Genomic DNA, 25,385 nt, shown 5'->3' on the forward strand with positions numbered 1-25,385 from the left:
CCGTCCGGGGTATTTCCATCATTCATCTAGAAGCCTCCATCGCTACGAGAGCCACTGCAAATTCCCTTTATCACATCTCCGTTCATCAGACATGTCTTGCTCTAAAGTTATCCCCGCTCTGGTCAGAGTAAAGCCGGGTCAGTTGTTTGGCTCGCGGCTTCGCTCCACAGCCGCATCCACGCAGCACAAAGAGCTGAAGACGGAGGACACGCCGCTGGACCCGAGCTGCACGATCGTGGAGAAGCCCTGCGATGTGGATCTCATCAGCGGGAAGGCGCACACGGACAGCCGGAAGATCTCCGTCGATTTCGACAACACACAAGAAGCCTACAAGAGCAAAGACACACTGGAGCTGCTCAGAAGTCTGCTGGTGTTCAAACTCTGCACCTTTGACTTCCTGGTTGACAAAAATAAAGAGGCGAGTGTTACTTTTCATGTTTGAAAAACTTTTAGTTGCAAGGAAGTTACATACACACATATATATATATATATATATATATATATATATATATATATTCCTCTGTGAAGCATATTATTTGAATGCACACATGAAATAAATTGTTTTTTATTAATCATTTTTATTTATTAATTTCTGAGATGTTGTTTTTTTAGTGTTTATATATATATATATATATATATATATATATATATATATATATATATATATATATATATATATATAATTTTTTTTTTCTTAAATTGACATTTATATGTAATCTGAAAGCTAAATAAATAAGATTTTCATTGGTGTATGGATTGGTGCAATAGGAATATATTTATAAAAATCTCTAATCTGAGGGTGCAAAAAATCTAAATACTACTACTACTAATAATAATAATAATAAATTTTATTTATAATGCACTTTATATTAAACAAAATCTGTAAAATAAAATAGCCTTTAAAGTTGTCCAAATGAAATCCTTAGCAATCCATATTACTAATAACAATACTTTTCAAAATACATTTACGGTGGAAAATTTTACAAAATATCTTCATTGAACATGATCTTTACTTAATATCTTAATGATTTTTGGCATGAAAGAAAAATTGATAAATTTGACCCATACAATGTATTGTTGGCTATTGCCACAAATATTCCCGTGTGATTTATGACTGGTTTTGTGGTCCAGGGTCACAATGATATGTAAATATAAATTTTTGTATTTTTTCCATTTTATTTATTTTGGAAATGATGTAAGCAACTTGTCTCTAGCATTGTTTATCATATTCCTCACTTTTTTCCGTCCGCAGCTGATGGACCTCAGTAAAAAGGTGTTTGGCCAGCGTCTCTTTGAGAAACTGATGAAAATGACCTTCTACGGTCAGTTTGTTGCGGGTGAGGACCAGAGCTCCATCAAACCTCTGATTGAGAAGAACCAGGCGTTTGGCGTGGGCTCGGTTCTGGACTACAGCGTGGAGGAGGACCTGACTCAGGAAGAGGCTGAGAAGAAGGAGATGGAGTGAGTTTGTTTTCCTTCCCTCTATCCCACTGTTAGATCGGCTCGAGTCTCCACATCAGAAATATTAAACCTGGAATCCTGTCAAAGATATACATTTTATCTGGCATCCAAAACCATTAAAACTGTCAACAGCAAGTCTTTTCTGGCCCCAAAACTATATCAACAGTCTTCTAAAAGCTGAGTTTGACTGAGGTTATAGTATACATATTATGTTTTTGAGTAACCTAAATTGAATAATCCTCTACAGATGGGTCAGGCATTTGAATCATCAGTGCCAATGAAACAATGTCACCCTTTTGGCTGCACTAGTGGAAACAGTCTCTTATTACCCTCTTCCCCATTGGTCAGTTTCGGCCAAGGCCCACCGCCTGATTGGCTCTAAAAGGGAGGTGTTTGTTCTCCTGCTCCTCTTGCAGAATTCAGTCACGTGAGGTTGAGCGAGGGAACCCAGGCCAGTGTGTTGAGTAACTCAGTCACGAGCATTTAACATTTGAAGGTGTGGCACAAATAGTATACTATAAAAATCCCTCTTTAAAAGGGTAATGCTTTATTTGGAACTATATTTTGAGCTGCTAGTTTAATATATTTATTTTAGAATGGGTTAAGTGTTGGGTTTCACAAGTTTATAGGAACACAAAAGTGGAATTTGTTTCATCCCTCTCCCATGGGAATGTGCTTTCATTTTGTTCGGAGGAAAAAGCCAGTTTGTTGAGTCACCACACACACACACACACACACACACACACACACACACACACACACACAATGAAAATGTTATGTAAGATGTTTTGGTAAGACGAGACCTAGCCCGAAGAACACAAAAGGAAAAAAAACCCTTTCAGAAATCAGCAGAACATGAAGCTGAGGTGTTTTAAAACTGATTTTTAGGTTGACGTGAATAGCATTGACCGGAAGAATCGTGACGCATTAAATGGAATTACATCCTGTATTATAATAATAACATATTCAAAAGTGCGGTTATCACTAATTCTCTGTAATATGAAAAATATTGGGATTCTAAGAACTAGACATTTTACAGCTAGTGATTTCCTAAACAGACAAGACAAAACTACTCCAATAAAAGCAGTTACAACACACAATCAGCTTCGGTGCAGTAAAAGTCAATTGCTTTAGGGTATAATTTTCATCTGTTGTAAACCATGCATCACTACCACATTACTCTTGCTTGAGGTCAGAGGTGTATCCTGTATTGTTATTCAGACATGAATGGTTCCTTAAATCATATGACCTGTTGTGATGACAATCATGTGATTTTTATTTGATATATATATGTATTAAATTAATCTAAAGTGACAGTAAAGACATTTATATTGTTACAAAAGATTCTATTTTAAATGAATGCTCTTCTTTATAACTTAATATTCATCAGAGAATCCTGAAAAAAATGCTTACTCAACTGATATTAACATTAAGATAGTAACATTATAATACAGGTGCTGGTCATATAATTAGAATATCATCAAAAAGTTAATGTATTTCTCTAATTCTATTCAAAAGGTGAAACTTGTATCTTATATTCATTCATTACACTCAGACTGATATATTTCAAATGTTTATTTCTTTTAATTTGATGATTATAACTGACTACTAAAATCCCAAATTGAGTATCTCAGAAAATTAGAATATTGTGAAAAGGTTAAATATTGAAGACATCTGGTGCCACAATCTAATCGGCTAATTAACTCAAAAAAACCTGCAAAGGCATACATGGTCTCTCTGTCCAGATCTGTCGGCTACACAATCATGAGGAAGACTTCTGATATGGCAGTTGTCCAAAAGATGACTGTTGACACCTTGCACAAGGAGGGCTAGACACAAAAGAGGCTAGCTGTTCACAGAATAAGCGCATTAATAGAGAATCGAAGGGAAGGGAAGGATGTGGTAGAAAAGGTGTACAAGCAACAGGGATAACCGCACCCTGGAGACGATTGTGAAACAAAACCCATTCAAAAATGTGCGGCAGATTCACAAAGAGTGAACTGCAGCTGTAGTCAGTGCTTCAAGAACCACTACACACAAACGTATGTAAGACATGGGTCTCAGCTGTCGCATTCCTTGTGTCAAGCCACTCTTGAACAACAGACAGCGTCAGAAGCGTCTTGCCTGGGCTAAAGACAAAAAGGACTGCTGAGGGGTCCAAAGTTATGTTCTCTGATGAAAGTACATTTGGTTCCAGAGTCTGGAGGAAGAGAGGAGAGGCACACAATCCACGTTGCTTGAGGTCCAGTGTGAAGTTTCCACAGTCAGTGATGGTTTAGGGTGCTGGTGTTGGGTCACTGTGTTTTCTGAGGTCCAAGGTCAACATAGCTGTATAGCAGGACGTTTTAGAGCAATTCATGCTTCCTGCTGATGACCAACTTTATGGAGATTCAGATTCCATTTTCCCACAGGACTTGGCACCTGCACACAGTGCCATAGCAAACAGTACCATGTTTAAGAACCATGGTATCCCTGTTTTTAATTGGCCAACAAACTCGCCTGACCTTAACCCCATAGAAAATCTATGGGGTATTGTGAAGAGAAAGATGCGATATGCCAGACCCAACAATGCAGAAGAGCTGAAGGCCACTATCAGAGCAACCTGGGCTCTCATAACACCTGAGCAGTGCCACAGACTGATCGACTCCATGTCACGCTGCACTGCTGCAGTAATTCAGGCAAAAGGAGACCCAACTAAGTATTGAGTGCTGTTCATGCTCATACTTTTCATGTTACATTTTTTGTGTATTTTTAATAAAACAAATCCAGCCTTGGTGATCATTAGAGACTTCTAAAAACATTTTAAATCTCAGATAAAAAACTTTTGTGTGTGTGTGTGTGTGTGTGTGTTTTAATTTCAGTTTTGGTTTTTATTTGCCAAGGCAACATTTCAAATTTTTGGTTGCACCCGCTAAACACTTTCGTCAGTATATTAAAAATACACCATCTCCATTTTTCTGCAAGCAGCTGCAGAGTTAAAAGAATTGATACTGTGGTCTTTGCGTTTACTCAGTCGAATCTATCAGAGCACGTGCTGCAGCCATTTGTCTTGTTTGAACAGAAGGTCAGGTCGAATATCTGTCATACTTCTCAAATGCTTCACCTCTGAGCTTTCACACTAGACTTCCCAGTTTCAGTTATTTGCATACTGCCAATTTGCGTTGGATCATTTAAATTTGCCTCAGAGACCTAATTTGTTGTTTTAAAATTCTCAAATAAGAATTTTCACCTTGCTCAGAGTTTCTAAATGGATTCTTTATTGATTGAACTGAGGCTGTCTGTTGACTGAGACTTGTGTTGCAAAGTGAATGACGCATGTGACTGAAATCTGAAGTGGGCCAGCGTTTGTGAATCAGGTGTTTGTGTCCCGGCCAGAGTGTTCGGTGTGTTGCATCACTTAATGGTCCCATATGAATGTATCACCTCTTCTAATAGAGCGTACCAGAGTTCAAGTGTAAAAATGTCCTAGTTTAAAGGTGACCTGTTTGCAGAAACCTCAACTAGTGTTAATAAAACACAAGTTTGCACTTAAACATGTGCTTTTTCCTTGTTTTTCAGTTCCTGTGTTTCTGAGGCTGAGAAAGAAAGTCATGGTAAGTACAATAAATGGTCACTACATCAAAATTATTCAAACTAAATTTGAACATAGTTTTATTGCTGTGTTAAATACACCTTGCATATCCTATCATTATGAATCCAATGAGTCGGTTCAGTACGGTACACAGCAGGGCTGCACCATATATATCATTTTAGCATCGCTATCGTGTGTATCCGCTATCCAGGATGTGTGATGTCAAGTATACGGATTGTAGTTGATCCGTACGGTGCAGGACCCACAGTTCGAAACGGATGTGATTCTTGGATTAATTGCATAGTTTAACCATTATAGAGTGAAAGTTTAGCATTTGCACGCGTTTTAGGTTCTGTGAATTTAAACTTTCAAATGATTTTAGATAGATGACGCAAACTCAATTCTGAACTTGTGCTCTCGTTTTCTATGCACAGCAAACAATGTATTCATTTCTCTTCCGCATCTATTTGTGCTTAAACGGGCATTTTGACATCATTTTGCATAAATGTGTCCGTCTCAGAGAGCATCCTCATAAACAGCCACTTATGGCTTAAGTCAGTTAGTTCAAAAACAGTCTTAAAGTGACAGTAGCCTAATATTCCTGCTGCGGTCGGTGTCATTAATGTTAATCAAACAACAAAATACAAAGAAAGAAGGCTTTTGTAGCTTTAAACATGAATTAAATTTAATTCATACAGTGAAGATTATGCAGTGTTATTTTACATTTGATTTATTCAATTTTGTACCTACATACTGTAAGACTTGAAAAACAGAAAGCACTGTTTATTTTATTTCTATCATTGTTCTATTATATTTATTTGTGCTTGTAATTTGTTTATTATTTTCTATGCAGATTCAGTCCCCTACAAAATCACCCCGTAATTCTTGAATGATTAATTCTTTCTAAATAGAGATATTCAAGTCATCTGGTGAAATTGCAACATATATCGCAGTAAAATAAAACATTTCAAACAGTGTTCGTTTTTTTTAAAATATCGTGCAGCCCTAGTACAGTGTTACTAAATAACTTGAATGACTAGGATTATATATTATTTTAATTTAACTTTTTTGTTTTTATTTTTTTTTATTTTGCTTTAGTTTTATTTTAACTTGTTTTATTTAGTCTTGTTTTTATTTATGTTACTTTGTCTTGTTTTATTTTGTCTTGCTGTTGTTTTTTATTTTGTTGTGCTGCTATTTTTATATTACTTTGTCTTTTTTGTCTCTGTTTATTTTTTTATTTTTATTTTTGTGTTGTGCTGTTTTATTTTACTTTATGTTCTGTTTTATTTAGTTTTGTTTGTTTGTCTTGTTTTCATCTAGTGTTGCACTAGCGTTGTTTTTATACTTTATTTTTTTGTTTTGTTTGATTTATTTATTTGTTTGAAAATGTATTTAATTATTTTTAGTTTATTAGTTTGTTTTATTTTTAGAAAGCATTTAGTAAACAATTGTTTTGTTGTGTTTTCAGTGGACCCCAGTGCATGCGTGCCTCAGGACCATGAGTGTACAGTGCTTTATATTTTATTCTTTGTTGATGCTGGAAGGGTGTCGGCGGTTTGTTGGGTTTCATCGGGCTGGGGTTTTTAAGTTTGTTATGTGACAGGCAACGCTTCGCCTTAGGGATCATGCGTGTTGACTCAGTCACCGATGCTGAAATAGACTGCTGTATGCGTGTTATGCAGTCTAGCTGTTTCAGTCGCTCAGACTGGTTAAAGCTGGTTTAACCGTGGGCTCTCCTGGTGAAGGGGCTGAAATTATCTTTGCAAGCTCATGTTTTTTATGTTTGTGGGGTATTCTGTGTCTCGGACGAAAACCTTTCCTCTATAAGGTATTAGAAAATGTTATGCTGTGCAAGGTTTTGGCCACAGCCATCATGCTGCATAAAGCTGTTCAGCGTTAATGATAACCATTTTTTTTATTCAGAATGGGCATGACATTTCTAATGAAGTGAACATGAAATCAAAACTGACAAAACAAGGTGTTATGCACAAAAATGCATCACTTATAGAAATAAAATTGATTGCAAAAGGCAATCAATTTCAACCTATTTCAGGCAGATATGCATATTGAGGCAATCTATTTTGATGTGTGCATTCTGTGATTTATTTTATTTTAATTGTATTTATTTTAGTATCATAATGATTTTCCGACAGCTTTCTGCAGCATAATGTGACACTAAGGCAAAGTTTATGGTGTTAGAGCAGAGGGATGTTTCCAAATCAGTATCTCAAAAATGTATTGATTGTTAAAATCCATATTCAGGTATGGATCATCGTGAGAAAAAGTACAAAGCTCATCGACAGTTTGGAGATCGGCGCGGAGGAGTGATCAGCGCTCGCACGTATTTCTACGCAGATGAAGCCAAGTGTGACCATCACATGGAGACATTCATCAACTGCATTAAAGCTTCCGGTGAGAGAAATATTACTTTGTCGTCTTAAATTTTGCTTTATTCAGATATTACCTTTCACGTAGTGTGTAGTTTAGCTGAATGTGACCCTCACAAATACTTTGACCCTCAAACACTGTAGTTATAGCTGAGTTAGGTTTGTGCTGTCGACATGTTGAAAAGATGCTGTGTTTTGGTGCCGGGGCAAATACACTTTGAAAAATTATGAAGACTGGCTCAAATTGAAATGGTAAAACCTAGTGTTGTCAAAAATATCGATATTTCGATATATATCGATAATGGAATATCTAAAACGATACGATTCTCAGTTTTTACAGTATCGATATCAGCTGCGCTCTCCTCTCTGACCGTCAGCGAGTTGACACGGTCTATGGTTGACACACACACCGGCATATTCTCACTCAGCCCAGTTAACCTCTGAGCACGGCGAACGAACGCGCGTTCTGCTGGACTTTTTCCTCATGACAGTGTGTTAGTGTTAGTGTGTGATCGGTCTGAATTTCGCGCGGGATTGCACATAAATTAATTCTACTAATCCCCGCAGATTTCGTGCTCCACATCTGAAGCGCACACACACATAGCCTACCGTAATAAAGCCGCCTCTGACATGATACAAGTGCAAACATTTGCTTCCTTTTCCAGCTTATTATTGGTCAAATACACTCAAAGAATTATCAGTGCACATCTGGAAGAGTATTAACGTAAACACAGTCGCAAACAGTTCAGGAAGAACGAGTAACAGGAACAGTGTTTAGGATCCACGCGTCTGTTAAGTCTTAAAGGGACCGCAGTCATTTGCTATTCAAACTACAAAAACACAAACGATCAACTGCTCTTGACTGATCAACTTGTGTAACTTTAATAGTTTCATCTGTACGCTATTGAATTTTTTACAAAGAACATTATCCAATGTTGTTTTAAATGTAATTACTATGCATTTTTTAATTCAGTTTCTTATCTGAATGTTAGAGTTACCTGAAAAAATAAAGCAGTCTATTTAATTTGTATCTTCTATTCTATTGCATTTATTTGTGCTATTGTTTGTAATCTGTTTATTTCTTCTTATTTTATTACTGTTTACTCGTCTTTTTAAATTCAATTTACCATTAGAAATCAAGCTTTCTTGTGTGTGTAAGCTATTGCAACACAATTACCCCATTGTAAAAAATACATTGAGATAATTTTAATAGTAATTGATCAATTGATCAATAATTGTTCAAATCAAAACGATGCCCAACCCTAAGGAACATGCTGGCCACATGAATTTTTAGTAAAAAAATAACAATGAATAATAACAAGTTCTGTTGTCATATTAAGCATCTTATCTTATTTATTTATGTATTTATTTATTTTACTGTGGTATCGATTTAGTATCGATATATCGATATTTTAGTCTGATATCGTATCGAAGTCATAATTTTGGTATCGTGACAACACCCGACGCCATTGTTACTGTTCATATCACTGTGTATATATGTGCTGAGAGAGCCTCTGGAGCTGAAATTCAGATATGGCAATGGCCGTTTCCTTTCTTACATTTACTGTAAGTGGTAGACCAATCACAACTGGACCATCTGACCAATCAGAGCAGAGTAGGCTCTCAGGAAGGAGGGGTTTAGAGTGACTGAATCCTTTATCAAACCGTTTCAGACGCTGTGAGAAAAGAGGTGATGCGATGTATATTATGAGAAAATGATTAAAGTGTAAACCTATTGTAGGAGCATCCAAAACAAAATGTAACAAATAGCATAATAGGGGCGTTTTAATATCAGGCTATGTTCAGTACTTTTGGAGTTTCTTTGACGTGTTTGTGTTGATGTGTGTGTGTTTTAGCCGGAAGCTCTGTCGATGGCTTCTCAGCCATTAAGATGACCGCGCTGGGCCGGCCGCAGTTCCTGGTAATTCTCTTTTTCGCTCTCAGGCAAATTTCTTTCAGATAAGCGCAGCACTCATCTCGATTGGTTTTGTGTTAAAGCTGCAGTTCTCTGAGGTGCTGGTGAAGTGGAGGCGCTTCTTCAACCTGCTGGCCGCACATCAGGGGAAAGACGGCATGGCCATACTCGAGCAGAAGCTAGAGCTTGAACAACTGCAGGTTTGTGTTTTGCTCTCAGTTCATAATTCATATGAAAAGTACAAGATTAACCCGGTTTGGGGATGTTACTTAAACTAATTTAATCTGGTCAATAAAATGTTGGTCTTTCACAGATTTAAAGACGACATTGCAATGCATTTATCATTTGTAATATGACATTATAATATTATTCAGCTGGAAATATGTTAATTAGAAATTTGAAATTGTATTTTAGAAAAACAACCAGGGACATTTTATTTAGGAAATTATTGGGGTCTGTTTTGATTTTTTAAAGTTTTTAAAGTTGTATTTAAAATTCTTAACGATTCATTATAACTAATGTGTACAATTATTCATGTATTTATTTTAAAAAGTATAATTTAATATACTAAATAAAGTGTTTGCTGTTTCTTTAGGGTGTTCAATTTATATAATAAATGTATATAATTTATAAAAAATTATATATCATTTTATATAATCCACAAAAACATATGTGCAGCATGACAGTTGTCCAACATTGATCATAAAACGATAAAATAATAAGCATATCAGCATATTAAAGATTTCTGATGGATCATGTGACACTAAAGACTGGTCTAATGATTACAGGAATATTAGGTTATTTTAAATTGTAATAATATTTCACAATCTTTTTATTGTATATTCTCGGTGAGCAGAAGCTATATTGCATGTGTATTGTTTATTTTAGTCTTTTTTATTTCTTTTTTTTACCCGCAGGACAGTTTGATCAAGCTAGGTGTGGGTGCTAAATCAGACGTTGAGAACTGGTTTACAGGAGAGAAACTGGGATCATCAGGGTAAACTTCCTCAACTGTCACTTCAACTGATTTCCCAGCCCCTAAAGTACATTACTTGCCTATTACTTCTCTTCTTTTCACACTTCAGCTGACTGTGTGTGCGTGTCTCTGTGTGCGCGTGTGTGTTTCTGACGCCATGTTTCTCTGTTGTTTTTGTAGGACCATTGATCTGTTGGACTGGAACAGTCTCATCAACGACAGAACCAAAATCTCCAACCTGCTTGTGGTGCCCAACATGGAGGTAACACACACAGACGCGCACTAAAAATGTGTCTAATGCTCACAAACGCTACTTCGCTCATATGAGCTCTGTGTGTTTCCAAAGAGTGGTCACCTGGAGCCTCTGTTGAGCAAATTCACTGATGAAGAGGAGAGACAGATGAAGAGGATGCTGCAGAGAATGGACGTCCTTGCCAAGGTATTGTCACCAATGTCCTTGGATTTCTTGGACAGTTAAATGGTGATTGGGCACATCTGAAGTTTACATAAATGTTACGACCGAAATCAGGCGGTAGCGGTTGATTTTTACACTCCATGTGTCCGTGTGCATTTGATGTTTGACATTACTCTCTCAGAGTGACTTGACCCTGATCAGCCATTAACTAAACACTTAAACACTTTTCTTACTCTGACGTAAAAGCATCTAATTTTCCCTCTCGTTTGTGTTTGCACATCTGTTCTTGACCAAGGAAAACTGATTGATAGCTCTTGGTAGAAATGGTTCTGATGGAAAAGTAGCACTCGGTTGACCTTATTTATTAAAGGGTTAGTTCACCCAAAAATGATATAATTTAATGATATAATGATATAAAATGATAATTTATATCATTAATGACCCACCCTAATGTCGTTCGTCACCCGTAAGACCTCCGTTCATCTTCAGAACACAGTTTAAGATATTTTATATTTAGTCCGACAGCGTATCTAAGTGTATGCACACTATACTGTCCATGTCCAGAAAGGGAATAAAAGCATCATCAAAGTAGTCCATATTTGACACCAGTTAGTTAATCAGAATCTCTTGAAGCATCGAAAATACATTTCGGTCCAAAAATAACAAAAACTACGACTTTATTCAGCGTTGTCTTCTCTTCCGCGTTTGTTTTCAAACCTCAAATAAAGATTCAAACGGTTATGAATCAGCGTATTGATTCATGATTCGGATCACTTGTCAAACTGCTGAAATCACGTGATATTGGATATTCGAATCATGAATCAATTGAACAACATGAACGCTGATTCATGACCGTTTGAATCTTTATTTGAGGATTGAAGAGCAAACACAGAAGAGAAGACAATGGTGAATAAAGTCATAGTTTTTTTGTTTTTTTTTGGACCAAAATGTATTTTCGATGCTTCAAGAGATTTTAATGAACTAACTGATGTCACATATGGACTACTTTGATGATGTTTTATTCCCTTTCTGGACATGGACAGTATAGTGTGCATACACTTAGATACGCTCTCAGACTAAATATAAAATATCTTAAACTGTGTTCTGAAGATGAACAAAGGTCTTACGGGTGACGAACGACATTAGGGTGAGTCATTCATTTCATTTTTGGGTGAACTAACCCTTTAACTTTGACCGTACATGTTTAATGACACAAGAATGTAGTCAGGGGGATGATAAAACCGACAAAAACCTTCCCATCGACTTACTTTAATTTCTTATTGCTTAGGAGGTTTTAGCAATGTCTGTTCTTAACACTTAAACAATGTTCTAAAGATTCTTAACATTCCTCAATGTCACAAGACTCTTCTGTGAGATAAGAACACAAAACAGCTTTATAGAGGGAAGTGTTACAAGAGTTAGAATAAACCAAACATGTTCCGGTCTTAATCTATAAGGGCAGACTCTGTGGTTGTTAGATAAGAGATTTGTACATTTTCAAGGTCTAAATGAAAGCGTTATCTTCGCAAATGCTGAAGTCATTTATCTACGGCATTTCAGCTTGTGAATTCTTAAAACTGAAACAGTCCATTGAATAGACCACATTTGAACGATGTCCAAAATGTCATTACATCATATATGTGTGGGTATATGTATGTATGCGTGTCACCGATCATTCATAACATTGTCACCAACTTCTGTCTTATATTGTGTTGCCCTGACCCATCGAGGCATGGAAGACTCCACTAGACTCCTGAAGGTGTGCTGTGGAATCTGGCACCAAGATGTTTGCAGCAGATCCTTTAAGTCCTGTAAGATGCGAGGTGGGACCTCCATGGACTGGACTTGTTTGTTCAGCACATCCCACAGATGCTCGATTGGATTGAGATCTGGGGAATTCGGAGGCTAAGTCAACACCTCAAACTCATGTTGTGCTCCTCAAAACATTCCTGGTGCTTTATCCTGCTGAAAAAGGCCAAAGACGCCAGGGAATATGGTTTCTATGAAGGGGTGTACATGGTCTGCAACAATGCTTAGGTAGGTGGTACGTGTCAAAGTAACATCCACATGTATGGCAGGACCCAAGGTTCCCCAGCAGAACATTCCCCAAAGCGTCACACTGCCTCAGCCGGATTGCCTTCTTCTCATAGTGCATCCTGGTGCCATGTGTTCCCCAAGTAAGCAAAACGTGCACCGGCCATCCACATTCTTCCATTGATCCATAGTCCAGTTCTGATGCTCACATGCCCACTGTTGGTGCTTTCGGCGGTGGACAGGGGTCAGCATGGGCACCCTAACTGGTCTGCGGCTATGCAGCCCCATACGCAACAAACTGCGATGCGCTGTGTATTCTGACACATTTCTATCAGAACCAGCATTAACTTCTTGAGCAATTTGAGCTACAGTAGCTCGTCAGTTTGATCGCACTACACGTGCATCAATGAGCCTTGGCCGCCCATGACCCTGTCACGGTTCAGAACTGTTCCTTCCTTGGAGCACTTTTGATAGATAATGACCACTGCAGATCGGGAACACCCCACAAGAGCTGCAGTTTTGGAGATGCTCTGACCCAGTTGTCTAGCCATCACAATTTTGTCAAACTTCCTATTTTTCCTGCTTCTAACAACAACTTTGAGGACAAAATGTTCACTTGCTGCCTTATATATCCCACCCACTAACAGTTGCCGTGATGAAGAGATAGTCAGTGTGTGTGTATAATATATATATATATTATGTATGTGTGTGTGTGTATATATATGTATGTGTGTTGTTGTTGTTGTTGTTAACAATCTAATAATTAAAAATAAATTAAGTTACTAAGTTACGCAGTTACTGTTTTATACCATACAGCATTTACTTTATAATATCATATTTGTTCTTGTGTGCATTTTATCGTGTTGGTTTGTTTTTCTTTCTGACTTAAGCAGTTAGGTTATTATCTTGCTGGCTTATTCAGCTGCTTTCAGTCTAAGAAAGGGGGGAATTTGTTCCCAGTCTTAATAGTCTGTTGTTGACCGTGAAATAAGCGTCTCCTGCAGGCTGGACGGTTATGTAACTGCGTTTACTGAAGTGCACTGCTACAGCTGAAAGGCATTTTATAACTGTGTGTGTGTGTGTGTGTGTGTGTGTGTGTGTGTTTGTTCGTTCCAGCACGCTGTGGAGAGCGGCGTGAGGCTGATGGTGGACGCAGAACAGACATATTTCCAGCCGGCCATCAGCAGACTGACCCTGGAGATGCAAAGGATCTTCAACAGAGAAAAACCCAACATCTTCAACACCTACCAGTGCTACCTTAAAGTGAGTCGCTCAAACACACGCACATTCCAGAAAAAGCCAAACACACACACACACACACACACACACACACACACCCTCAACTGGCCGCCAATCTTTGTCCACACCCACACTCATTTATCATGGCATAATGTGGATGATTAAAGGATTACAGTATTATCCAGAAAGTATTGAGTTTAAGTCGCACCAGCGAAAATTGTGTTGCTGAGAAGAAAACATAGAGAAGCATTTTATTACATTCAGAAAGAAATTAAAATACAAATGCGTAACAACTTATTGTGGGGTTCATATACACAATATTTATTATAAATAGGAACTGTCAGTTTAGGATTTTGTTACTTTATATTGAATTTTTTTTTTTTTACGTCTCACACAGTCACTGAATGAGTCAGCATGATATAGTATTATAGTGGTAAATGGCTGTCAGAAGACCTCGCGTACAACTTTCTAGTGGTTTTATTGCAATAATTCTGCCTGTGTGTGATTAAATCCCATGACAAAGTCAATAAACGAAACACCTGTGCTTATGATAAGGAAGCGTATGATAATGTGTCCGTGGATGTGGAGCTGTCGCGTCGGGAGGGCTGGTACTTCGGCGCCAAGCTGGTCAGAGGAGCGTACATGTATCAGGAGAGATCTCGGGCGGCAGAGATTGGCTACGAAGACCCCATCAACCCTGACTATGAGGCCACCAACAGGATGTACCATAAGTATGTGTTAAAAGTTAAAAAGCATTTTCTAAATGGAAAAGCAGATCTAACATGGCAATTTTTATTGCACCCATCATAAAATGGTCAGTGTTTTCTGACTTTGATTGCTGTGGATTTTTGTTGTTAACATGTATTGCCCATATTGAGCTTGTGACCAACATAGCACAGGAATATAATAAACCATGTTCAGTAATGAAATACTGATAAACACTGTAAAAGAAATGTGCATCTATTTCAAATTTAATGATGTCACTACTACCTTTATTATGTATATATATACACACGTATATATACACACATATACATTATATATATATATATATATATATATATATATATATATATATATATATATATATATATATATATATATATAATGTATATGTGTGTATATATAATTGTATTATTTTAAATTATTTTATTCCACATAACGTGATAAAAAGCAAATATACATTTAAAAAAAACTATATTTTAAATTAGCTATTCATTGGATAATGGGTTATATCCAAGAAAATAAACAAAATCAGTGTATATTTGAACAATTCATATATTTTTGAATATTTCATTATTATTTTTTATATTTCAAATAACCCACATTCACAAGTTTAGAAGCAAAAATATAAAATAAATGAATTGTTTAAATATATATTTTATTTCATTCCACATAACCCCTTATCTGATAAAAAGCAAATGCATATTTAAAAAAAGTTAATATTTTAAATTTGTTTTACTCAAGATGATGGGTTATGTAGAATAAAATAAAATGTATATTTAAACGATTAATATATTTTTTAATATTTATTTTATTCCACAGAACACTACCTTAAGAAAAACAAATATTTTAATTGTTTAAATGTTTTTTTTTTCTTCCACATAACCATTATCTGATGAAAAGCAAATATACATTTAAAAAAGTAAGATTTTTGAATATTTTCATTGGATAATGGTTTATGTGGAAGAAAAAAAAATACATATTTAAACAATTAAAATATTTGTTTTTCTTAAGTTAGTGTTCTGTGGAATAAAATAAATATTAAAAAATATATTAATCGTTTAAATATACATTTAATTTTATTCTACATAACCCATCATCTTGAGTAAAACAAATTTAAAATATTAGCTTTTAAAATATTAACTTTTAAAATACAAAATTAAATAAACAAAATTAAATTTGAACAATTAATATATTTTTTTAATATTTAATATTTTTTTTATTCCACATAACCACATTTTAATTTAAAAAAAGCAAAAATTTGTGTGTATTTTTTTTTACATTTTATTCCACATAACCCAAGCAAACATTTAATAATAAATTGTTTATATGATTTATTTATTGACTTTATTTTATACAAATCGGCATATGTGGCACTGTGATCTGAAAATGAGGCCAGTACGTTGGCATTTTGCACCATGAATTATATCATCATTGATCGTTCCACACATTTTGATAACACAATGTATCATTTTATTTAGTTTCGCCATCTCGTTTCAAAGGAATACTTTATTCGACACCGAGCACACCTGCTTACCTGAGCTGAGCTTGTTTTGTCCATCAATGTCACGATGCTATTGTGTGTCATAACACTGTAAACATTTGTGCGCACATTGTGAGAGGAATGACTTGTTTTGACTTGTTGCTACAAACAAGAAAATAGTTGAGGATTAATTTCTTCTGTTCTTCTGTCACTGTCATCGAATGAGTCCTAGAAGCTTTTATTAACCATTATCTGTGTCTGCAAGGTGTCTGGAGTTCATTCTGGAGGAGATTAATCTCAACAGGATGGCCAACGTCATGGTGGCGTCTCACAATGAGGATACGGTCAAATTCACCCTGGAGAAGTGAGTCTGGACCCAAGAAGAGATGCAAAAATTACATTCAGCACAAACCGAAATGGCTAATGATGAGCGTGTGTGTTTCTGTGCAGAATGAACGAGATGAGTCTCTCTCCCACTGAGAACAAGGTTTACTTTGGACAGCTGCTGGGAATGTGCGACCAGATCAGCTTCCCGTTGGGTGAGTGGAAAAAGAGATGTGTGGGAAGGAACAGATGTTGAAATCTAATGTTAAAGGAGTTCACTTTTTAACCTTTAGTTAGTGGGTAATGTTTTTTGAGCATAAACAATATCTTCAAGGTTATGACACTCAAAGTTCAAAGCAAAAGGAGATATTTTTTAAGGACTACAACAAGCTTCTTCACGGGTTGGTTACATCACTAACCCTAAAATGTACATAAACCCCGCCCCTGGGAACACACAAGAAAGGGGATGAGGCCATGTTGAGAAGAAGAGTTGTTGTATTAAAGCACATTTGGGAGCCTTTGGGTATTCTGAGCTAAAACTTCACACACACTCTGGGGACATCAGAGACAAAAGGGGCATTATAGCACCCCTTTAAAGAGGACATATTATGCCCTTTTACAAAGTCTTTTTGAGGTCTACAGCAAAAGGTTTTCATGCTTAAATGTTTTAAACATTATTTTTCACATATTTTACACCAGGGGTCTTCAACTAAAATTGCTTGGGGTCCAGTAAATAAACCTTCCTCACTGGCCGAGGTCCGGACAATTATATACCTAAAAACATTTTATTGAACAAAATATATGTTCTCATAGATAAAAATGTCTTTTCATAATGTTAAAGCAATAGGTAATCCTTTACTAAATGTGTCTCATTTTGAGGTTGTTCTGTTTAAGTTGCGTTGGTACAAAATATCTAATTCAACCAGCAGCCATGTCTGACAAAAAAATTGATTAATGAAAAAATGCCTTTATCACTAAATCTGCACTGAAAATACATTAATTTCAACATTACTGGCAACTAAAGTGCTTTTTCTGCTGAACTGAGATAAACAGTAACAATCAATGAACACAAACCCTCCTGGTTCAAAAACAAAACAGAAATCTCATAACAATTGTATGTTCATTCACACATAGTCTCTACCTAACTAAATGTAGGCTATCTTAAAGGGGGGGTGAAATGCTGTTTCATGCATACTGATCTTTTTACACTGTTAAAGACATGGAATCCCATACTAAACATAGACAAAGTTTCAAAAGTTAAGGTGGACGTTTGATGGGAGTATTTCTTTGTCAAAAATACTACTTCCGGTTAGTCATAAGTTTCGGCAAGTTTTTTGCGATCATGCGTCCCCTTTGACGTTAATGGGGGCGGAATTTCCTTGTATGGGCCTTACGGACAATTCTACCGGAAGCGCGTGAGAGAGAGCGAGGGAGAGAGCGAAAGCAACAGGCTACGCCCATCAAAGCGCTGGCTCGTAGGCTGCGCTGCACAGGTGATGTGCACAATTAACAATGACATCAAAAAGTGCGTTTTTGGTTGCCAGACCAAGACAGTCCTGCACAGATTCCCCAAAAAACCCCCGGTAAGGCAACAGTGGATGGAATTTGCTTTTCCGGATCAGCAACTGAGTTGCGCGAATGTTTATATCTGTTCGCTGCATTTCGGTGCCGACTGTTTCATAAACAAGGCCCAGCTTGACGCCGGATTTTCCGATCGCCTAATGCTGAATAATGGAGCAGTCCCAACGATAAAGGTCCCAACGTTAGAACCGCGGGCGGTGAGTGAGACTGCTTCAAATGTCTGTGTTTTTTCCTATGCTCATCAAGTAGCCCAAACATGATCACGTATAGTTAATTGATCAATGGAGCATGCGATGTGTAGTGCGTGTACATTTGTTTAGCTGGCCACTATACGTGTAAATTTATGTTTGTGTATTGTAAAAGCACTCCAAACAACAATACACAAAGAGGGGGGAAATATGTTGAACTAAATAAGCGCGCTTCTTCATTCAAATGCGCTACTATTCCGTGTCTTTCTATGTAAACACTAACTTTTGCCGCGCAAAACCAGTCCGCTTACTGTTACAATTGTCTACACAAACCACGCGTAAACACACACACACACACGTGCACAACTGCACTTCTCACATGTACACCTTCAAAGACAAAAATACGAAGATATAAATGTAAATAACACAAGCCGCTAAGTAGGGCTGCAGCTATCGATTCTTTTTGTAATCGATTAATCTACCACTTAATCGATCGATTAATCGATTAATCGGGTAATAATTACTTTTTCTTTATTAAAGAGCAATAAGAGACAATAAGACGGGTATCTTAAAATTAACATCTAATTTGTTTTCTTTTTAGAAAAATTTAGTTTTATTGCTGAAATTGCATGCATTAATAACTGTGAAACTAAACAATTTTAATGCATACAATTGCCATATTATATTAAATACAAATCTATTTCAAATTACTTTAAAAAGGTAAACATGGTTCAATCTAAAACTAAACCTACAACCAATAAATCTAAATAGTAGTAATATAAATAACAATAATGCCAATATAAATAATATAAATATTCTATAAATTCTATATAATATAAATATTCTAATATTCTAGGCCTATAAATATTCTATAAATAATATAAATAACTAAACATTGTATTTATGTTGTGCAACTTAACTTTCATGTTTCAGCTTCAGCTCAGGCATGACATAAGCATTTACTGTCTTATTTACTCCTTTACTGGAGCAACATATTGGACAGGTTAACTTGGAAGAAGAGATGTGCGGATCAGCTCTACCGTCACCGAATCAGCTGTTAGAAGCAAACCATCCACCCTCACCCGATCGTCACAACTTCAAATCCTCCGTGTTAAGCGCGATGCTATCGTCACATATTAGCTACACTGAAGAAGGTTGCTAAACAAAACAAAAACACTTATTTACATAAACCAGGGTCGACAACCTATACATCACACAGAGGAATAACCGCTAGAACGTGATCAAACGCGAGATATGTTTACACAGCTTGTTTTAAGTTAGTAGCTATAAATATGATTAAAGTGTGATATTTAAATTACACAAATCAATGAAAGCACGCAGCTCTGAGCTCTGAAAGCACGAGCGCTGCTCATCACACACACACACACACACGCGCGTTACAGTTTGTTCTGATGTTGCGCCTAGTATTGAGAACATAATGGTGCATTTTTTCGAAGATATTATCAAGTAGGATATATAAAGTCTCATTAAAGATTTCACACACATCACAATGACGGTGATCCATGTGCAAAGCTGCAAACTCCATCGCGTTCATGTGTTTGGAGTTGCTCGTATCTCCTCAGCTGACGCGTGAACTGCCGCAAATGAAACTTAAATGTTCAGCGTCGGATCCTGAAGCTCAACACACAGTTTTCTTCATTTAAAAACAGCGATATTAAATGATATTACCAGTGCTGATGCCCGGCCACTCTCTCTCTCTCTCCAAATTGCGGTCTTTGATCTCGACATGAGCTGAAAACGAAAGTTAAAGAACGACACGCATTCATTGCGTTTTAGCGTGATATGAGAGTTCTGCGTCTTTATTAAAATCAACATATTAACGATTTCTCTCATCCACCTGCAATGTTTGGGATGTTTGCGCACCTGAACCGCGGATATAACCGCAATCCGCTCATACTCCGAGTCCTTACACAAAAAATGTCTTTCTGCAATATGTGTGTGTAGTTAAATGGACTAAGCGAAGCATCGAGGCAGATGATTTTGCCTCGAGGATTTTTTTGATTCGATTAACTCGAGTTACTCGATGAATCGTTGCAGCCCTACCGCTAAGCATATTATATAGTTAGTGTATAACTTGTACCACATAGAGACGTCCTGCTCTAGTCGTTTTTGCTGCTGCTCCTGTTCAACTGCAGCCTCTGGGTCTGATTCCGGATCATAGATGTATGGCTGTATCTGATTAAAAGCCATATTTTTATTTTGAATAAAGTTTTTCCCGCTGTTAGGGATGACAGCTTTACGACGCACTCGACTCAACACAATAGCAGCGGCGCGCACACGTCATTATTTAGCTCCGCTCACACGATACGCCCTCACCCGCTCGGCTTTTTTCGGAAAGACTCGGAACAGCGCATCTTTCTTATATAATTATTTAAAAAATAAAGACTTTTCGGAGATATGCAGGATGCAATGCTACTCTATAGGTACTCAAGATTGACATGACACTGACTGAAACTGAGTGTTTCACCCCCCCTTTAAGCAATGCTCTCTCTGTGCTTCAAATTGCACTGGTAAAAAATCATTAGCAATATTATCCAGAAACACAAACAGGTAAAAATAAAGTGCCACCAGTGTTGGAAAAATGAAAAAAAGTGCAAGAAACATTTTATCTCTATTTCAACTGTTCCTTTAAATCCAGAAAAACTTAAATAACCTCAAATAACATTTCAAAAGGCTGAGCTGAGTTGAACTTAAAGACGGAACGGTGTGCAAACTCACTCGTTAACATGGGAGCCCAAATAAAAACGGACACGCCCCAAGCTGCACGATTTATTAAATTGATATTATATTTCCCTCAAATCGTCCATGTACATACATACTTATTTCACCCTGTGCTACAAGATACACCCATCGTGCAGTTCTTCTGTCAGAAGTCGATTCAAAACTGAGCTTGCGCGTATAATGTGTGCGTCCGGTGTGAGACTCGCGTGGAGCTGAGCTTCGCGTCTGGTGTGCGACCCCTTTAACTGTCAACGCAACCGTGGCAACATAGGAAAAAAAACGGTTCTACTGAGCTGCCTGATATAAATGTGATTATTTATTTATTTATTTATTTTATTTTTTTTTTTTTTTTTAAATCGCATTTGGCATTTAGATATTTCATTACGTCAAAAGGCTTCGCGCTCCGGATGGATGCATCTCGCGGTCCGGATCCAGACCGGAGTCCGCCAGTTGGCGACCCCGGTTTTACACTGTTGCAGCACCTCACTTTGCAGTCTGTCAGTAACGTGCAATGTGCTCTGATTGGTCAGCTGCTGGATCAGTGAGTTGTGATTGGTCATTCACTTTGAGTGTCTTTGGGAAATGTCCCGCACCTTACCACACAGCTAATTGTGAGGGGGTGAACGTTTCTATAACTCATCCGTTTAAATTATATTAAGCCTTAAAGTTTTGCATAATTAAGAGAATGGCCAGATGATTTTGGTGGAATGCCACTGTGGTCAAGCTAGATGTGTGTGGTTTAAGCTACCAGGCACCTCAGCTCCACCCATGTCCCGCCTCTTTGGCCATTTTCTGTTATTTGGGAGTGATGCGGTGCTAAGATGTCAACGGCTGACTTTAGGCTTCAAAAATGCTCTTGAGAAACCAACAGGTAACATCATGGACACTACGTCCATATTTTTTTAAGTCTGTGGTTTCAACATACTACTAACTCAACTAGGCCCGCCCCTTTATTTTGCTAATGCCATGGGTGGAAATTATTTTAGTGAAGAATATTGTGACATGCTCATTCCTGGAAGAAAACATAAGTTTTCATTCTCAAACAGAAACATTACACACAAAAGAAAGGTAGAAATGTTTACCAAAAAGCATGATAGGTCCCCTTTAATATTGATGCTGATAAATAGAATGAAATGGGCTGATGAAGTTTATTGGTGTGTGTTTTTGTGAGCAGGTCAGGCAGGATTCCCGGTTTACAAGTATGTTCCGTACGGCCCCGTGAACGAGGTCATCCCGTACCTGTCACGCCGAGCACAGGAGAACCGTGGCTTCATGAAGGGTTCGCAGAGGGAGCGCAGCCTGCTGTGGAAAGAGATCCAGCGCAGACTCTTCAATGGACAACTGCTCTACAGACCTGTGTACTAAAACACTCACACAACTAAACATCGACTGTATTTAAAATATGGACCACTTTCCTCCCCCCAGCTGAGAGCACAACCATGTGAGTGTGGGAGTCTCCTCACAAAATGGACATTAATACATGCACTCGGTTTGTGTACACCAGTGGCTGTAAAGTGAACTAGAGTTAAAGACAACATGAAATTGCATTTGCAATGCACTTCTGTGATTACATGAACATTCAAAGGGAATAATATCAGACAGGAATTAATCTGAGGAAAAGCAAACATTTAAAATATATTATTTAAATGTCTTTTATTCTACATACCCATCTGATGAAAAGCAAAAAAATGTATTATGATAAATAATTAAAGAAGCATTTCATTAAAAATATATATATTTTACATAAATCTTTATCTGATGAAAAGCAAACATTTAAATGTATTTATTATTTAATTTATTTTTATTTATCCCATAAAGCCCATTATCTGGCTACGGCCACGTCCACACGAAGTCAGAGCTTTCCCTATCTGATCATTTTTCCCTCGTCTCAAGAAATATCTGCGTAAATTTGAAACCACTAAAACCGACTCAGTGATGTAGTATACATGCCAGACCAGTGTGTGGCGCTGTAATTCTGCCACAGAAATGCACTAAAAATGGAGAAGAGTTGTGGCTAGAAGGGGTACAGCAACGGTTCGAAATTAGACAAAATCTCACAATAAAATAAATTTGCTACTTATCAGATCATGTTTTATTAACGCCTACCCCCACCCCAACCCTAAACCTACCCTTGCAATAATGCAAATCACAATCCCCACATTGTGACCCGGTTTAAAAAAAAATACTGGTTTCAGGCTCCTAAAATGCTGGATCCGTCTTGACAAAACGCAGATACGATACAAAATTTTAACAGATACAGCTAAACGCGTCTCCATGTGGACGGGGCCTAAATATAACATTTTTTAATTTTATTCCTCATTACCCATTAGCCAGTGAAAAGCTACAATGCAATAATAATATATTTGTTTACATATATTTTATTATTTATTGTATTGTATTCCTCTAAACCCATTATCTGATGAAAAGAAAACATTTAAAATATTTTATTTTATTAAAGTTCAGTGAAAAATAATAGGATACTGGTTGTTATGAAGATAAGACATGTTAAGTTGCAGGAACAGAGCAGGTAGTTTAAAGCATGGGACATACTCTGCAAGAGCAAAGAAATGTTCGTTTTCACCAGCTGGCAAAAACAAGAACAAAGTTCGGTCTGGCCAGGGCATTCATTCTTCAGGTGCCGGACAACTCCATTTCACCGCATTAACCACGCCCACTTTAAATTTCTGACCAATCACACAATAGTTTTCAGACACCCGCAAGAAAAAAAAGTTCTGCTCAGACGGTGCAGCACTGGGAGCGAGAACTTTATTTCTCTGTTCTTGCGGAGTATGTTGTAGCCTTAAGTCATGTCAGATATGGAGAAAGTTTGGGATGTGCCCGAAGACTGTAAATAGGGTGCGTTTTGTCTTTAAATCAGCTCTTAATCATTCCACTGCCTTTACACCTGGAGAGTCTGCTTTGTATTTTCTACTGCACAATAGGCGTGATCAACGAGCATTATTCAAATGACTCTGTATGCAATTGGATAGTCCTTCAACCAATCAGACCACAAGAGGCGTGATCAACGGGAAACGCCAATAGTGCGCCGGGAGGATAAGCCAGTCTGTGATTGGTTCCCACAAAAGTGTAACAGAAGCAGTAGAAATGAATGTACAGGTTTCTAGACTGAGTTGCCAGGCGAAATCAAATCGCCGACAGATCAGGCTAAGAAACTAGATTGGGTAACCAAGCTAAACTTTTAAAAACGCACAATAAAAAAAAAATCATATTCATGTAAACGTACCCTTGCACTATGCTCAGATACTGTATCAGATACATTGCTAGTGTGACAAATGAACCAAAATCATCTGCCATTTTTAATCGCATCTCTATTTCAGAGATATACACACACACACACACACACACATACACATATATAATATAATATCAAATATGTAAGAGTGTGCAGTATGTAGTACACTATACTTAAAGTTTCCAAGTGGAAAACAAAGACCTGTTGACTATTTGACGCACATGGACTGTTTTAGATTAAATGTCTATTACCAGGCCGGTTAAATGCATGTGAGCACTGGATATTCTGTTTATCATATGATTGTGATATAAATTTGTTTAGTTTTTATGTGGCTTGTTTTTGTTCATTTTAAGAACTGGTTCAATGTAAGTTTGGGTTTGAATTGAAATGAGTTTGGATGAAGTGTGCATGTGAATCTTTCAGTTGTGTGAAATATTTACTGCTCTGTTATTATGTAAATAATTAAATTCATTTATATAATATAGCGACAGTGCATAGTTCTCTAGCCAGGGTGATTTTAGACACTTTTGCACTGTTTTAACTGATGATGAATATAGATTGCTGTATATGAACATGTCTTACATAAAATTAAATTTTATTACAAATGTTGAACTATTCATTAAGTTTATTTTTTTGATGTATAGTCACGTTATGATATATATAATTATATACACATACATACACACTGATCAGACACAGTGAAGTGTATAACACTATTTCTTTATCACAGCAACTTTTAGTGGGGGGGATATATTAGGCAGCAAGTGAACATTTTGTCCTCAAAGTTGATGTGCTAGAAGCAGGAAAAATGGCCAAGTGTAAGGATTTGAGCGAGTTTGACAAGGGCCAAATTGTGATGGCTAGACAACTGGGTCAGAGCATCTCCAAAACTGCAGCTCTTGTGGGGTGTTCCCGGTCTGCAGTGGTCAGTATCTATCAAAAGTGCTCCAAAGAAGGAACAGTGGTGAACCAACGACAAGGTCATGGGCGGCCAAGGCTCATTGATGCACGTGGGGAGCGAAGGCTGGCCCGTAACAGACAATCTACTGTAGCTCAAATTACTCAAGAAGAGCAATGAACATCTGAGATC

The 25,385-nt window shown here is 37.1% G+C and overlaps 1 protein-coding gene across 1 annotated transcript; it reads left to right on the top strand.

Moving 5' to 3' along the window:
• On the top strand, positions 1 to 24,912 carry prodha (proline dehydrogenase (oxidase) 1a). Its single transcript, XM_067422810.1, has 14 exons — positions 1 to 418; positions 1,253 to 1,461; positions 5,020 to 5,054; positions 7,298 to 7,447; positions 9,279 to 9,343; positions 9,421 to 9,537; positions 10,255 to 10,334; positions 10,494 to 10,575; positions 10,660 to 10,752; positions 13,879 to 14,025; positions 14,557 to 14,732; positions 16,473 to 16,571; positions 16,658 to 16,746; positions 22,217 to 24,912. Exons 1-14 carry the CDS (start codon positions 92 to 94, stop codon positions 22,405 to 22,407), a joined length of 1,860 nt encoding a protein of 619 aa, XP_067278911.1. The 5' UTR covers positions 1 to 91; the 3' UTR covers positions 22,408 to 24,912.
• Positions 24,913 to 25,385: the final 473 nt, after the last annotated feature.

Source organism: Pseudorasbora parva, chromosome 18 (genome assembly GCF_024679245.1).
Source record: "Pseudorasbora parva isolate DD20220531a chromosome 18, ASM2467924v1, whole genome shotgun sequence".
Taxonomy (NCBI): domain Eukaryota; kingdom Metazoa; phylum Chordata; class Actinopteri; order Cypriniformes; family Gobionidae; genus Pseudorasbora; species Pseudorasbora parva.